This window comes from Carcharhinus amblyrhynchos, chromosome 4 (genome assembly GCF_965287045.1).
Source record: "Carcharhinus amblyrhynchos chromosome 4, sCarAmb.v2.hapA, whole genome shotgun sequence".
In the NCBI taxonomy this organism is placed as follows: Eukaryota; Metazoa; Chordata; class Chondrichthyes; order Carcharhiniformes; family Carcharhinidae; genus Carcharhinus; species Carcharhinus amblyrhynchos.
The window spans coordinates 43861911-43876853 of NC_137327.1; the positions used below are offsets into that span (position 1 = coordinate 43861911).

At 43.5% G+C, this 14943-nt stretch overlaps 1 protein-coding gene across 4 annotated transcripts in view; it reads right to left on the minus strand.

Annotated features, from left to right (window-relative positions):
• Positions 1-14943, minus strand: part of bcar1 (BCAR1 scaffold protein, Cas family member) — a 236276-nt gene that overhangs the window by 99501 nt on the left and 121832 nt on the right. For 2 of the 4 annotated variants that reach the window (XM_080187047.1, XM_080187042.1), the window contains exon 1: positions 5839-6013. The exons of the other annotated variants lie outside the window; for them this stretch is intronic. In XM_080187047.1, coding sequence (XP_080043173.1) covers positions 5839-5868 — 30 coding nt within the window. In that variant the 5' untranslated portion in view covers positions 5869-6013. Of the gene's footprint in view, positions 1-5838; positions 6014-14943 lie in introns of those variants that run through there. 4 annotated transcript variants of the gene reach the window in all.

A 14943-nucleotide genomic window follows, 5' to 3' on the forward strand; every position in this document is an offset into this window, starting at 1 on the left:
ACTGATAGCCCTGTTTCACACCAGGATTTGTCTTGGACTGCACGTTCTGAGACCAGTTGTATTCCCTTCTTGCTGCTGAACAGAAAATTTGACCATTCATAGAAAGCTTTGCTTGTTTCCGCTCACACTTGCCATTCAGATCTCCGGCCACAACCCAAAACCACTGCAATTAGCTTCCTATTTACCCTCTGCTATTTAGCTTTTCATCACCGTGGCAATCTCAGATCACATGGGCATTCCTCAGAACTAAACTGCCCGTTAGGAATTCCACTTACACCGGTTTCAGAATACCCCCCAGTTGCACTTTGGAATTAAAGGGGTCATCAAATAAAAAGAAAATGCAGGTTTTTCCCAAAGCACATGGACAGGTGCTCCAACATCTGAAATACAGAATTCCAACCTTTGGGTTTAAACTACTTCATGCCTCACCTTCCCCCACCTCCTCCAGTCCTACAACAGCATCTCCTCAATCCCAAATGCAACTCTTCTTTCTTCTGCATTTGCCACCCCTCTGGCCCCAAACTGAAGGATGTGGCTTCAGCTGCCCATGGCCCACAGTCTAGAATTTATTCCCTGAATCCTCCTCCTCTTTCCACCTTTCTCCTACTTAACACCCACCAGGTTTTTGATCACGTCTCCAACTACTTTCTACTTTGGCTTGGTGTCATTTTGCCTTGATGATGCATGCCCCTGGGAAGCACCTAGAGCGGCAATTTACCATAGTTACTGCTCAGCAAGAAGTGATTATGATAAAGTTCACACAAGACTGTTGCTTTCTGCTACCAATTAATGGGCATTTTTCATCAAAATAAACTCCACCTCCCTCTCATTAAAATCGATGAATACAAACAGCCAGAGGAAAGACTTCTCTCGAATGAAGTCCATTAAAAATACATATAGCAGGCACCAAAATGAGAATAATGCCATCAGGGTTACCCTGAGGTCCAGCACAAAAGAAAGATAAAGCACTTTGCTTCCCCAATCCCTCTTGTTATGACTAGCCGATGACCAGAGATGGCAGCTATCACAGTTGCAAAGAAACTACTAACAAAAACAGTTTCTTGGAGATTGTTGGTATTTTGAGATTTTGGCTAATGGTATAACAATCATTCCAAACTGGGAACCATTCAATCTTTCTATCTATTTACAATCCCTTGCCTGGAGTGGTTAGCACTGCTGCCTCACAGCACCAGGGAGCGGGTTCAATTCCAGCCACAGGCCCGAGTTTGCACATTCTCCCGTGTCTGCGTGTGTTTCCTCTGGGTACTCCAGTTTCCTCCCACCGCCCAAAGATATGCGGGTTAGGTTGGCCATGCTAAATTACCCCTTAGTGTCAGTGGGACTAGCAAGGGTAAATGCATGGACTTATGGATATAGGACCTGGGTGGGATTGTGGTCGGTGCAGACTTGATGGGCCAAATGGCCTCCTTCCTCACTGATTCTATGATTCATAAGCCAAAGCATCCTCTTGTTTCCCATTGCCACACAGATTCAAAAGAAAACATTTGTATATCGACTAAGGCTAGGGCTAGTCTACCTCAGGACTGGAGATGACATCCTCTTACTGATGGGCCAAAGAGAAAACAAACTAATAACGAAGGTAAGGGGATCTACAGCATTAGCACCTCAGATTGCAATTCCCTTCAGTCCATATTTTGTGGATTAGGGTCACTATCTGGCAATAGTTCTGGAATCTATCCACAGTTATCAACAAGCACAGTTACTCCTAGCGACAACACAAAAATCTGCCCCAGCTTGTACCTGGTGGTAGAAAACATGTTGGATTTTGCAACTTGTTATCTAACAAGGTAGGATTTGGCATCAAACACATACTCCTATCAGCCCAAGGCAGAGAACTGTAAAGATACAAAACCACAGGCTGCTGTGCAGCTCATTTGAAATTTTAAACTATTCAAATGTTGTTGTTCAAGTAATTTCAACACAACTTGAAGGAAAAGCGAGTATGTTAAGAAGGTCACCACACGTATTTTGATCACCAAGGATCAAAGTCTATTTTGTTAGTTGATGAAAACTAGTAACTAAAAGGCACCTTTTTCATATGAGGAATGCAGTTGCTGATAGGCACACACCTCTCCCTTCATTACCTGCACTACAGAGTGTAAGACAAACCCTAACCATAGGAAGCAACAGCATGATGAGAGTCTGATTCTGCTGCTGTACCAATGGACCCAGCTTTAGCAATGTAAACTCATTGCCCACGTTCGTCTCGTTGGAATTCAGCATTATAAAGGCGATTGGTGCCAGGTCTAAGCGTGGGACGCCAGCACTTAAACATTGCAGTTCCAAAACCAAATGCACAATAAAAATGTCTTTATACATTTCTGTTTGGTTCCATCCAGGTGTGGAGTTTACTAGCCTTATCAGAATTTTTTTAATCCATTCATGGGATGTGGGCATTGCTGGCTGGCCAATATTTAGCCTAGTGATGGTACCACTGTGCTATCACCTCCCTAATCATATAGGAACAGGAGGTGGGCATTCTACACATGAGCCAGTTCATCCATTTAATTAGATTGTTTCTGATCTATACCTCCTCTCTATCGACCCACCTTCATTACATACTGCTTGATATCAGTACTAAACCAACTAAAGCTATTATTCTGAGCCCTAGAAATTTCAACTAATCCGGCATCTACAACCATTTGGAGGGGGGCATTCCATTCTACTAGCCTCTGTATGATGAAGTGCTTCTTGGTTTGACTCCTGAACGTCCCAACTGTAATCTTAAGATTGTTTCCCCTTCTTTCTGGATTTGCCCACCAGAGGAAATGGTTTATTTCTATTTACTCTACTGAATCCCTTTATCATTTCAACTACCTCTTTAATTATCTAAACTCAAGTGAGTTTGTGCAAGTTTTTGCACCCTCCCCTCATAATTAATCCCTTTAGGACACAATATGATTCTGCTGTTCCTGTCTTAACTCACAGAGAGTTCCATTCCCCTATCACCCCTCTGCTTCGTTGACCTAACTGATTCCTGGTGAAACAACATCTTGATTTTAAACTTCTCATCCTGGTATTCCGATCCCTCCATGACAGAGGCCCACCCTCTCTTTGTAATCTCCTCTAACCCCGCAACCCTTTGTGCAAGTCCCATTTTTATGGCTGTACCATTGATGGACGTGCTTCAGTTGCCTATTCCTTCCCAACACCTCTCCACCCGCACTCTTGACTGAACTTTTGATCATTCAACCCAATATCTCATTGGATCAAAGCAAATTACTGTGGATGCTGGAATGTGAAACCAAAAGGGAAAATGTTGGAAAAACTCCGCAGATCTGGCAGCATCTGTAAGGAGAGAAAAGAGTTGACGTTTCAAGTCCAGATGACCATTATCAAAGCTAAAAGGCATAGAAAGTGAGAGATAATTATTCTGTAGGGTGAGGGAATGGAAGATGAGTCATAGCTACAAAAACAAGGGGAAAGGCTAAAAGGTGGTAATTGTCGTCTATAGAGAGACTAGAAGGTGTGAATGGCCAATGTGGTTCAGTATCATTTTGTTTTATGATACTCCCGTGAAGCACCTTGGGCCATTTCTTTATGTTAAGTTAAAGGTGCTTCATAAGCTGGTGTTACTCTGTGCGATATTACAATGTGCCACCTGCTGCCACTACCATACCAACAAGTGAAAAGTACCTCAAGACTAATCCTTAGCTTTGCATTTGCTCCTAAAAAGCAAAGTTACATTCATATGTACGGGCTCCTGTCAATGAGTTTATCCAGTCAGCTGGTGCACCATAGACATCAGGAAGGTCCATGTTCCACTCCAGGAGATACTGATGTCATGTATCTAAGCCAGAATGGCATGTAGGGCTTCTTACCTTTTGCATCCCTATTTCAGGCAAAGGAAAATCAGCCAGAATTTCTCCTTCTTGTCAATATTTGTCCTGGTCAAAAATCATCCCCCCAACAAATATCACAAACACAGATGATCTGATCACTGAAAGGGATTTAATATGGGCAGCAAGAGTTTTGGTGGAGACCCGGAGGTAAATCATAGAATCCCTACAGTGCAGAAGGAGGCCATTTGGCCCATCGAGTCTGTACTGACCACAATCCCACCCAGGTCATACACCCTCAACCCCACCCATTTACCCTGCTAGTCCTCCAGACACTAAGGAACAACTTAGCATGGCCAATCAACCTACCCCGTACATATCTAAAGTGTGGGAGGAAACCGGAGCATCCAGAGGAAACCCATGCAGACATGGAGAGTGTGTGCAAGCTCCACACAGACAGTGACCCAAGCTGGGAATTGAACCCAGGTCCCTGGCGCTGTGAGGCAGCAATGCTAATCACCATGGCGCTATTCCAAGGTAATCAGGCACTTACCTGGGCAGAGTTGAACCTTCCGTCAGATAAAGCTCCCATTAGGGGGTAATTTCTGGCCCTGCGAGGTGCCAACCAACCAGAGGCCAGCCAGTACCAGCAGGAGAAGTAGCCAATGCCAGTACTATAGTGGGGGCTACCATCAGGTTTGCCAATGGATCTTCAGGTAAAGGTAAGTATGGTCAGAATGGGATGGGTCACTGGCAAGAGTGGGTGGAGGGGAATATGCAGCAAGTTCTGCATATTTTCTGCATACGCTCTGCAAAAAAAATTAACTCAATCCCCTGCTGATACTGAATATTAAGTGAGGGCGGGTTTGTACTTGGTTATGGCTCCCTCAGAATTGAATAGGCCAACAGTCACTGTCAAAGTGCACATAATCGCTATCTGGACAAGATATCAGAAAGCAACTGGAATATAACTAAGTTCAGCAAGTTGCCAACATGTTGGTGGGTGGGGAGGAGCGGCTGGAGAGAGGAGTTGTTTTTAAATGCATTGCAATACAATGCAGGATATACAGAATCCTAGTGAAAACATTTGACAATGTTACATTTATGTTCCTGATGGAGGGAAACTCCCTTAATAAATGTACATTTCTGATAACTTCAGTTATAAGGAAAAGGCTTATGTAGCACGCACACACACACACACAGAGGCTTGAATTACTCCGTTTCTATTCAGCTCACCTTGACTGTATACTGACACCTACCTTTTGTGAATCATCAGCTGGAGAAGGATCTGTGATTTTTACAGCCTCAAGGAACAAAAACTCACCCCACCGTCACACCGACGCGCACCGCCCTTGCCCTGCGGTTGTGTGACTACCTTCATACACACACACATCTGCCAAGATGTGGAAGCTTCTCCTTTCCCACAGCGCCAAACCTCCCAGCAGAGAAACTTACAAAAACTATAATCCCCCAGCTAGCTTCATCCAGGCACGAAATACCAAACGGGACAAGAAATGTATCAACTATGTGTTGGAGGGGGGGGCACAGTGCTCTAAAATAACTGATACTATTCTCTGTTAGATTTACTCATCAGAACAAATGTAAAACAGAGGCAGAAGAAAATACAATGTCTCTGATTTCAAGAGCCGAGTAACCCCACCTTTCCAACATGTACCTTGCCACTGAAGGCTGCTGCCCGCTCTGGTTGAATGTGGTTAGGATCGGGAACCTCTTTGAGCACAGAGAGATCGGGGTTGACCTCCTCTCGGACAAGAGCGGGACAAACTCTGTAAAATCAGGCCCCGGGTTTTTAAAAACAGAAAGCTCTCCCTCCCCCCCAAGGTAGAAGTAGACCTTTGGCTTCTGATATATGATTTACAACAACACAAGCAGCAATCTGGATAGACTTTCCTTGAACCGCCAGTGAGGATCCTTCTTCAGCCGGCAACACAAGAGAGAGAAAAAAAGGATTCCGATGCTAACCCTTTCAGACACGGTATCACTAGAGCAGTCACATACACACACACACAGCACTCACCAAGTAGTTCATCATCGCTTCTTCTTTCATTCCGTGATGTGAAAAGCACTCCAGACACCCCAGCCCCTGAAAACCAAGCTCCTTCACCACTCTCCTGCAGTGTGTTTAAAAGTTTAATACATCATCCAGTAGTGTGACCTCACTTGCGTGGTATGAAATCCTGGGAGCTGCCTTTGCGAGCTGCACTGACTGGGAGGGAATGCTCGGGAGGTAATCTTATACTTTCCATGGATTCAGACAGACTCCCGAGGCCCCTGACTGCAATCCGATTGGTCACAGTCAGCCTTTTCATTTAAATGAGCTTCCACTTAAAAAGACTATTGATTGTAAGAGAACTCTGCCGCTGAATGGCGCTGTGTGGAACTAACAGCACAAAGAGGAGTGCTCTCTATAAGGAGACAGTATCCTGTCTCTCTACACCACTACCCCCATCTAATAATCTGACAAATAGGGGGTTTCACAGTAACTTCATTGCAGTGTTAATGTAAGCGTACTTGTGACTAATAAATAAACTTTAGGATTTGAGGGGGCTCTATGGTATGGAATTTAAAAAGCATCTCACCTTTGCTTTACACACTTTATAGCTCAACACATTGAATCTATTGCCCAAATAACCATACGTGGGCAATGGCAGTGCCAAAAACCTGATTCACCCTAAGGGCACAGTAAGAAGTCTCACAACACAAGGTTAAAGTCCAACAGGTTTATTTGGTATCATGAGCTTTCAGAGCACTGCTCCTTCATCAGGTGAGTGATCCTAAAGGCACCACAACATTTATTAGAAAGTGTAAATAATGGGCTTAGACTCAGTTGTGATGGGCCAAATGGTCCCCATCCTCCTAGAATCATAGAATCCTACAGTGCAGAAGGAGGCCATTCAGCCCATCAAGTCTGCACCAAACACAGACCCTATTCCTGTGGCCCCTTATATTTATCTTGCAAATCACCCTGACACTGAGGTGGCCAAATTAACCTAACTCACACATCTTTGGACCGTGGAAGAAAACTGGAGCACCTGGAGGAAACCTACATAGACACGGGGAGAGTGTGCAAACTCCACACTGACAGTGACCCAAGACAGTAATTGAACCTGGGCCCCTTTTGCTGTGAGGCAATAGTGCTAACCACTGTGCCACCATGTCGTGCTGTTTTGTATGATTCTGATTTTTGGGAAAATACCAGAGAACAACCAGTGCTTGGTGACAGCACACCACGGTGTGTAGCCTTACCCACTGGGAAGTAAAGAGAGTTTTCATTTCCTTGTCTGTCTTGGCCTACCTCAGAAGCTTCATGTATCACTGCAGTGATCCCTGTCTGAGTGCCTGAGAGGCTTACATCTTTCCTTTTGCCAATTTTCTTCTCTCATTGCTGTAACGTCCTTCCACAAACACTGCTCATCCTTACCCAAGAATCATACAGAACTGAAGGAGGCCATTCAGCCCATCATAAAAATGGCTGTTTTGGGCATATGTAGATGAAAGTCTAAAAGGTAAACATCAACAAGCTATTTGGCTTGACAGAGTGTGTGGGGGGTGTGATGAGGAGTGGCTTCGCAGCCTAATCTCTTTTTCTTGTCTGTCAGCCACACATAGGCACTTCCAGCAAGTGTGGGGCAGTGATCAGGATAATTTAGTTTATTTTGTCTTTCACAGTCAAAAGAACGTTGAAGACCCCAAATCATCATGAATCCCCACAGACTCAGCAGGTCCAGGCATTGAAACTCGGTCTTCATTTCTATAAGGTTCAAAACTTCAGTCAAGCCTTAGTGAACTTCACTTAGCAAGAGTTTACTCCACAGCTCCATCACTGATTCCATTCCTTCACTCTGTGCCATCAAATTAACATTGAAATATCAGATGTCCTCCATAATCCATCCCTTGCATCTTTTATTCATTGTGTCTCATATCCAACCCCCTTCCCCCACCTTCCCACTGCCCCAGTACCTCACCATAGTCCAAAAGACATGCTGGTTTGGCGCACTGTCCAGAGAGTCATCAATATAGGAGCAAAATTAGGCCATCTGGCCCATCAGGTCTACTTCACGATTCAATCATGGCTGATATGATTCTCATCCCCACTCTCCTGCCTTCTCCCTGTAACCCTTAATATCCTTATAGATCAAGAACCTATCCAACTCTTTCTTAAAGACACGCAAAGACCTGGCTTCCACAGCCCTCTGTGGCAATGAGTTCCACAGATTCACCACCCTCAGACTGAAGAAATTCCTCCTCATCTCAATTTTAAAGAAAAGTGCCTTCACTCTGAGATTGTGCCCTTGAGTTCTAGTCTCTCCCACTCATGGAAACATCCTCTCCAAGTCTACCCTATCTAGGCCTCTTGGGATTCTGTAAGTTTCAGTTAGATATCCCCTTATCCTTCTAAACTCCGTCAAGTACACATAAAAGCAAATTACTGTGGATGCTGGAATCTGAAACCAAAAGAGAAAATACTGGAAAATCTCAGCAGGTCTGGCAGCATCTGTAAGGAGAGGAAAGAACTGATGTTTGTCAAAGCTCAGCTGAGATTTTCCAACATTTTCTCTTTGCTTCCATCAAGTTTAGACCCAGACCCCTTAACTGCTCCTCATATGACAAACCCTCCATTCCTGGGATCATTCTTGTGAACCTCCTCTGTTTCCCCGCCATTCAGCACATTCTTCTTAAGATACAGGGCCCAAAACCGCTCATAATATTTCAAATGGGGTCTGACCATTGCCTTATACAGCCTCAGCAGTACATCCCTGCTAAATTCTCCTTCAGTGTACCCGAACAGGCGTCAGAACTAGGGGATTTTCACGGTAATTTCATTACAGTGTTAATGTAAGTTTGCTTGTGACACTAATAAATAAACTTTAAACCCATTTTCCTTCTTCTGCTTTCTGGTCTTCTCATTTCGTCTGCCTCAGGGAAGAGTTTCGACTTTGGACACAGTTGGTGATCCGGATGAAAATTGCACTCAAAATTCTACCGTGTCGAGAAGCATTTTTTCTCCCCTCTCAAGTTTCCACTCAAATTCACTTGCATATTGACAAATGCAAAATGAAGTAACACAATCAGGCGACACAGGAAAAAGCAACTTCAGCAAAACATTTGGTTTAACAGATATTCCACAATGAATATTTAAGAGTGCTAATTTGGCACGGAAAGATTAATACCATTAAAAATTGATTTATCACAAAAAAGTACGCATTTTTAATCATAAATGTCAATTATCCACCACATACCAAACCAAATCAAAAAATAGACAAGTAACAAACTGAAGAATTTGCTGGATGTATTGGGGTACAATAGTGAGTTTTCTTGTAAATCAAAAAAAAATTCAAAATTTTAAGAATATGTCTAAAGAGCCAGTTTAATATTCAGAGCCTCATCAAAGGCCCACAAAAATGTACAATTAGCAGAAGTTCCCAATGACAATTAATTCTTCCTTAGGGGAGAGGCGTTTTTTTTTAAATTCATTTGTGGGACATGGTTATCACTGTCTGGCCAGCATTTATTGCCCCTCCCTAGTTGCCTGAAGGCAGTGAGAACCAACCACATTGCTGTGGCTTTGGAGTCACATGTAGTCCAAACCAGGTAAGGACGTCAGATTTCCTACCCTAAAGGACATTAGCAAACCAGGTGGATTTTTCCAACAATTGGCAGTGGTTTCATGGTCATCAGTACATACTTAATTCCAGATATTATTTATTGAATACAAATTGCACCAACTACCATAGTGAGATTTGAAGGTTCCTAGAACATTAGTGATAATACCACTGGCCCATTGCCTCCTCAGTTTAGTCCATGGTGCCAGCTTCTTGTGCCATACATTTTAAACCAGCTCAAAAGGTGGTGGAAACCTGAATTGTGCTGAACATAATTTGCATTTAAAACTCCATAAGCATTTGCACCAATTGCCAGCATGATGTGCCGCAGGAGAACAGTGCCAGAGAGAGGAATCGCTACTCCCACCATCTCCAGCTCCACCTTTGAAGCTGGAAATGTTTCCCATCCAGTACAATTCAATAACTCATACTTCTCCAGATCAAGATGAAGAGCAAATAGGCAATATTTACTAGCCAATTAGGGCAGAAAGGAAACATGGGATTGGAGCTTGCTGTTGGTAAAATCCTATATTTAGAATCAAAACTTTTCCAACATGGAAATTTAAGATGTGGAAATATTTAAAGCGTAATTGGGACTGGCCATACATTTAATTTTGCTACTGATTTAGAATTAATCTGAGCCCTCCTTGCAAACACAGTCTTTAATCTCTTATAAATGGTAAAAGCTGTCCCTGACCACAGCTGCAGCACTACCAATCAAAAAAGCATCACGACAGCTCACATGGCCCCGTTCTGTCACAATTTTGTGTGATGCCGGGAAAGCAAGCCGACAGTCTTCTGAATACCTAGAGCAGTGTGTCAGAATGCTGATAAGACCATCTTGTCAGGCTTCAAACCCCCTTGGGTTTCCACAGCTCATCCTCTGTTTTTTTCCTCTCTCGATACTCCATATAGCTCCAGCCATTATTTAAAATAATGCCTAGGACAGGGAATTAATGTTGACTGCTGCTGACACACTGTGACCTGCCTGAAAAACTGTAATGTTTAAGGTGAAATCCACACTAAATACACACCATTTGCAAATACATGTATTGGCATCTCCATTACTGTAGAAGCTGCAGAATTTTCCGTCATAAAATTTTACTTTTTTTGTGCTGATTGCATTGGGAATTTAATTTATGATTTTTTTTGATAAGCAAATGCTCTGCCTGTCTCTCAGTTAAGAATCAAACAGGAGCAGGAAGGCTTCTTCCTGACATCCACTTAGTTTAAAAAACAAGGTATCAATTTAGGCCGACATCTGGGTCATCATCGTCAGCTGCCCAAATCATGCAAAAGGAACCTTGGCACCATTTTGATGAAAAGCAGGGGAGATCTCCCTCATGCCATGTCCAATATTTATCTCTCAAGCAATATAACAAACTTTGGGCAGAATTTTACTGTCCTGCCACCAGGGGAATTGTGACAAAGACCATGCAAAGGTCCATTGACCTCGGGCAGGATTTTCCAGCCTTGGGATGAGTGTGGCTGGAAAATCCTGCCTATTCTCTGGTCCTTACTACAACGTGGCATGTTGGATCTTGCTGTGCACAAACTGGATGTCATGTTTCCAAGAATACAACAATAACAACATTTTAAAAGTACTTAATTGGTAGTAAAGTGTTTTGGGCCATCCTTTGCTTAAACAGATGCTATATAAAGCCAGTCTTTCTATCACTTTGTTTTTAAAATCGATATTTGATTTGATTTATTATTGTCACATGTACTGGCATACAGTGAAAAGTATTGTTTCTTGTGAGTTATACAGACAAAGCATACTATTCGTAGAGTACATAGGGGAGAGGGAATGTGCAGAATGTAGTGTTACCATCATAGCTAGGGTCAAGGGAAAGATCAGCTTAAATATGGTAAGTCCATTAAAAGTCTAATGGCAGCAGGGAAGAAGCTGTTTTTGAAACGATTGGTACATGATCTCAGACTTATGTATCTTTTTCCCAATGGAAGAAGGTGGAAGTGAGTACGTCTGGGGTGCGTGGGGTCCTTGGTTATGCTGGCTGCTTTTCCAAGGCAGCTGAAGATGTATACAAAGTCAATGGATAGAACGAAGAACAAAGAAAATTACAGCACAGGAACAGGCCCTTCGGCCCTCCAAGCCTGCACCAACCATGCTGCCCAATTTAATTAAAACCCCCTACCCTTCTGGGGATCATATCCCTCTATTCCCATCCTATTTGTGCACTTGTCAAGATGCCCCTTAGAAGTCACTACCATATCCACTTCCACTACCTCCTCCAGCAATGAATTCCAGGCACCCAATACTTTGTGTAAAAAATCTGCCTCATACATCACCTTTAAACCTTGCCCCTCGCACCTTAAATCTATGCCGCCTAGTAAGGCTAAAATAATGACTCTTCCGCCCTGGGAAAAAGTTTCTGACTATCCACTCTATCCATGCCTCTCATAATCTTGTAGACTTCTATCAGGTCTCTCCTCAACCTCCGTCACTCCAGTGAGAACAAACCAAGTTTCTCCAACTCGCCTCATAGCTAATGCCCTCCATACCAGGCAACTCCTGGTAAATCTTTTCTGATGGTTAGTATATATGCGTAGTAGAGCCTATATGGTTAGAAATGGCCTAGCAAGTCACTTAGTTGTAACAAGCCAGTAAAATGTCTAAATGGAATGAAACCAAATGGACCATCTGGCATCAACCTACACACCAGAAACAACAGCATCAAACCCATCCCTGTTGACCCTGCAAAATTCTCCTTATGAGCATCTTGGGGTTTTGACAAAATTAGGAGAGCCGTCCCACAGATTTGTCAAGCAGACCTAACATAGCCATACTGACAGAATCACACCATTCAATGCTCCACCACCATGATGCCTAGCTATGTGCTGTGCCATCAACATGACAGATCTAATAGGGGCGGCAGCAGAGGGGAAGTCCACATCATTGATTTCAGACCACATGAAGTCTCATAGCACCAGGTCAAACATGGACAAGGAAACCTACTGTACTGCCCTCCCCGACCCCCAATATTCCTCCAAGTTAACACCATTTGGAGGAGTCATTGAGGGTGGCAAGGAGACAGAATGTAATCTGGGCAAAAAGCCTCAATGTCCATCACTAAGAGTTGCTCGGTAATACCACAACTGACCAAGCTGGCCAGGTCTTAAAAGGACAGAGCTGCTGGACTGGGTATTGGTAGGAGTGACGCAGCAAAATCCTTATGGAGAGGAACTCCCATTTTCACATCAAGGAAACCCTCCATCATGTTTTGTGGCATTACCACCAAGCTAAATGGATTTCAAAAAGATCTAACAACTCAAACCCTGGCGTTCTATGATTCTAATGATGATGATCCATGAGGTGCTGTGGGCCATCAGCAACGGCAGAATTGTATTCAACCGTAATCTATAACCTCATGGCCTGGCATATCCCCATTCCGGCATTAAACAGGGATCACTCCTGGTTCAATGAAGAGTGCAGGAGGGCATGCCAGGAGCAACACAAGACATACCTAAAAATGAGCTGTCAACCTGGTGAAGCTACAACACAGGACAACTTGCATGTCAAAAAGCATAAACAGCAAGGGAGTTGCTGAGTAATTCTTCAATCAACAGACTAGATCTAAACTCTCTAGACCTGCCACACCCAGTCATGAATGATACATAACTCATTCCAAAAACATCCCCCATCCTCAGTGCTGGAGGAGTCCAGCACATCAATGCATATGATAAGGCGGAAATATTCACAACAATTTTCAGCCAGAAGTGCTGAATGAGAATCCATCTCAGCCTCCTCTGGAGGCCTCTAACATCACAGATGCCAGTCTTCAGTCAACTTGATTCATTCCTCAGGATACCAATAAATGGTTGAAGGCATTAGATAATGCCAAGCCTATGGGGTCCTGTTAATATTCCAGCAATACTTCTGAAGTCTTGTGCTCCAGAGCTCGCTTCACCCCTCAACAAGCTGTTCCAGCACAGCTATGACACTGACATCTATCCAGTAATGTGGAAAATTGCTGCATTTGAATGGTGGCACACTGGTTAGCACTGCTGCCTCACAGCGCCAGTGACCAGGGTTCAATTCCTGAATCAGAGGAAAAATTGACCATCTAGCACAAAAGAAGATAGTTAGTTGGAGGTCAATCATTTTAGTTCCAGGACATCACTGCAAGAGTTCCTCAGGATAGTGTCCAAGGTCCAACTATCCTTAGCTGCTTCATCAATGACCTTCCTTCCATCATAAGGTCACAATGACTGCACAATGTTCAGTAGCATTCGTGACTCTTCAGCTATTGAAACAGTCCATGTTTGCTTTTGTTTATTTATTAGTGTCACAAGTAGGCTTACATTAACACTGCAATGAAGTTACTGTGAAAATCCTCTAGTCGCCACAGTCCAGTGCCTGTTCGGGTACACGGAGGGAGAATTCAGCATGGCCAATGCACCTAACCAGCATGTCCTTTGGACTGTGGGAGAAAACCAGAACACCCAGAGGAAACCCACACAGACACAGGGAGAATGTGCAGACTCTGCACAGACAGTGACCCAAGTCAGGAATTGAACCAGGTCCCTGGGGCTGTGAGGCAGCAGTGCTAACCACTGTGTCGCCATTCAAATGCAGCAAGACCTGGACAATATCCAGGCTTCGGCTGACAAGTGGCAAGTAACACACATGCTGCACAAGTGCTAAGCAATGACCATCTCCAACAAGAGAGGATTTAACTATCGTCACTGCTTGCCATTCAATGTCATTACCACTGCTGAATGCCCCACTATCAACATCCTGGAGGTTACCATTAACCGGAAACTGAAACAGACAAGCCACATAAATACTGGGGCTACAAGAAAAGGTCAGAGGCTGGGAATCTTGTGGCGAGTACCCACCCCCAACTCCCCAAAGCCCCCTATCAACAGGGCACAAGCCAGAAGTGTAATGGAATAATCCCTGCTTGCCTGGATGGGTGCAGCTCCAACACCACTTAAGAAACTTGACACCATCCAGAACAAAGCAGCCTGCCTGATTGGCACTCCTTCCACAAACATTCACTCCCTCCACCACCATATAATTATTTTATATGGTGGACTTTTAAAAACAAAATCAACAAAATCACAACAGTGTATTTCACACAGGAGGAAATTATTGGTTCAGCTTTTGGCTCATCCAACTATACGCTCTCTCTTAAAATGAATTTATAAAATCACTTTTCAAATTTAATAACCTCAGACCATTCTATTTCCCCTCTATAAAGCCTTCACATTTATCTGACACACTCAATGTTTGTTCCACCTTTCTGCTTAACAAATATCATCCAATTGCTCATTTAGATATAATTCCTTGCCTTGATTGGATGCCCTGTGGTTGTAGAATTCATGATGTGGGAATGCCGGCGTTGGACTGGCGTAAACACAGTAAAAAGTCTGACAACACCGGGTTTGTCGGTTGAACTAAAACCTGGTGTTGTCAGACTTTTTACTGTTGTAGAATTCTGCATGCAGCAGAAAATCATACTCATTTCCAATTTACTGAACATCTCCATAATTTT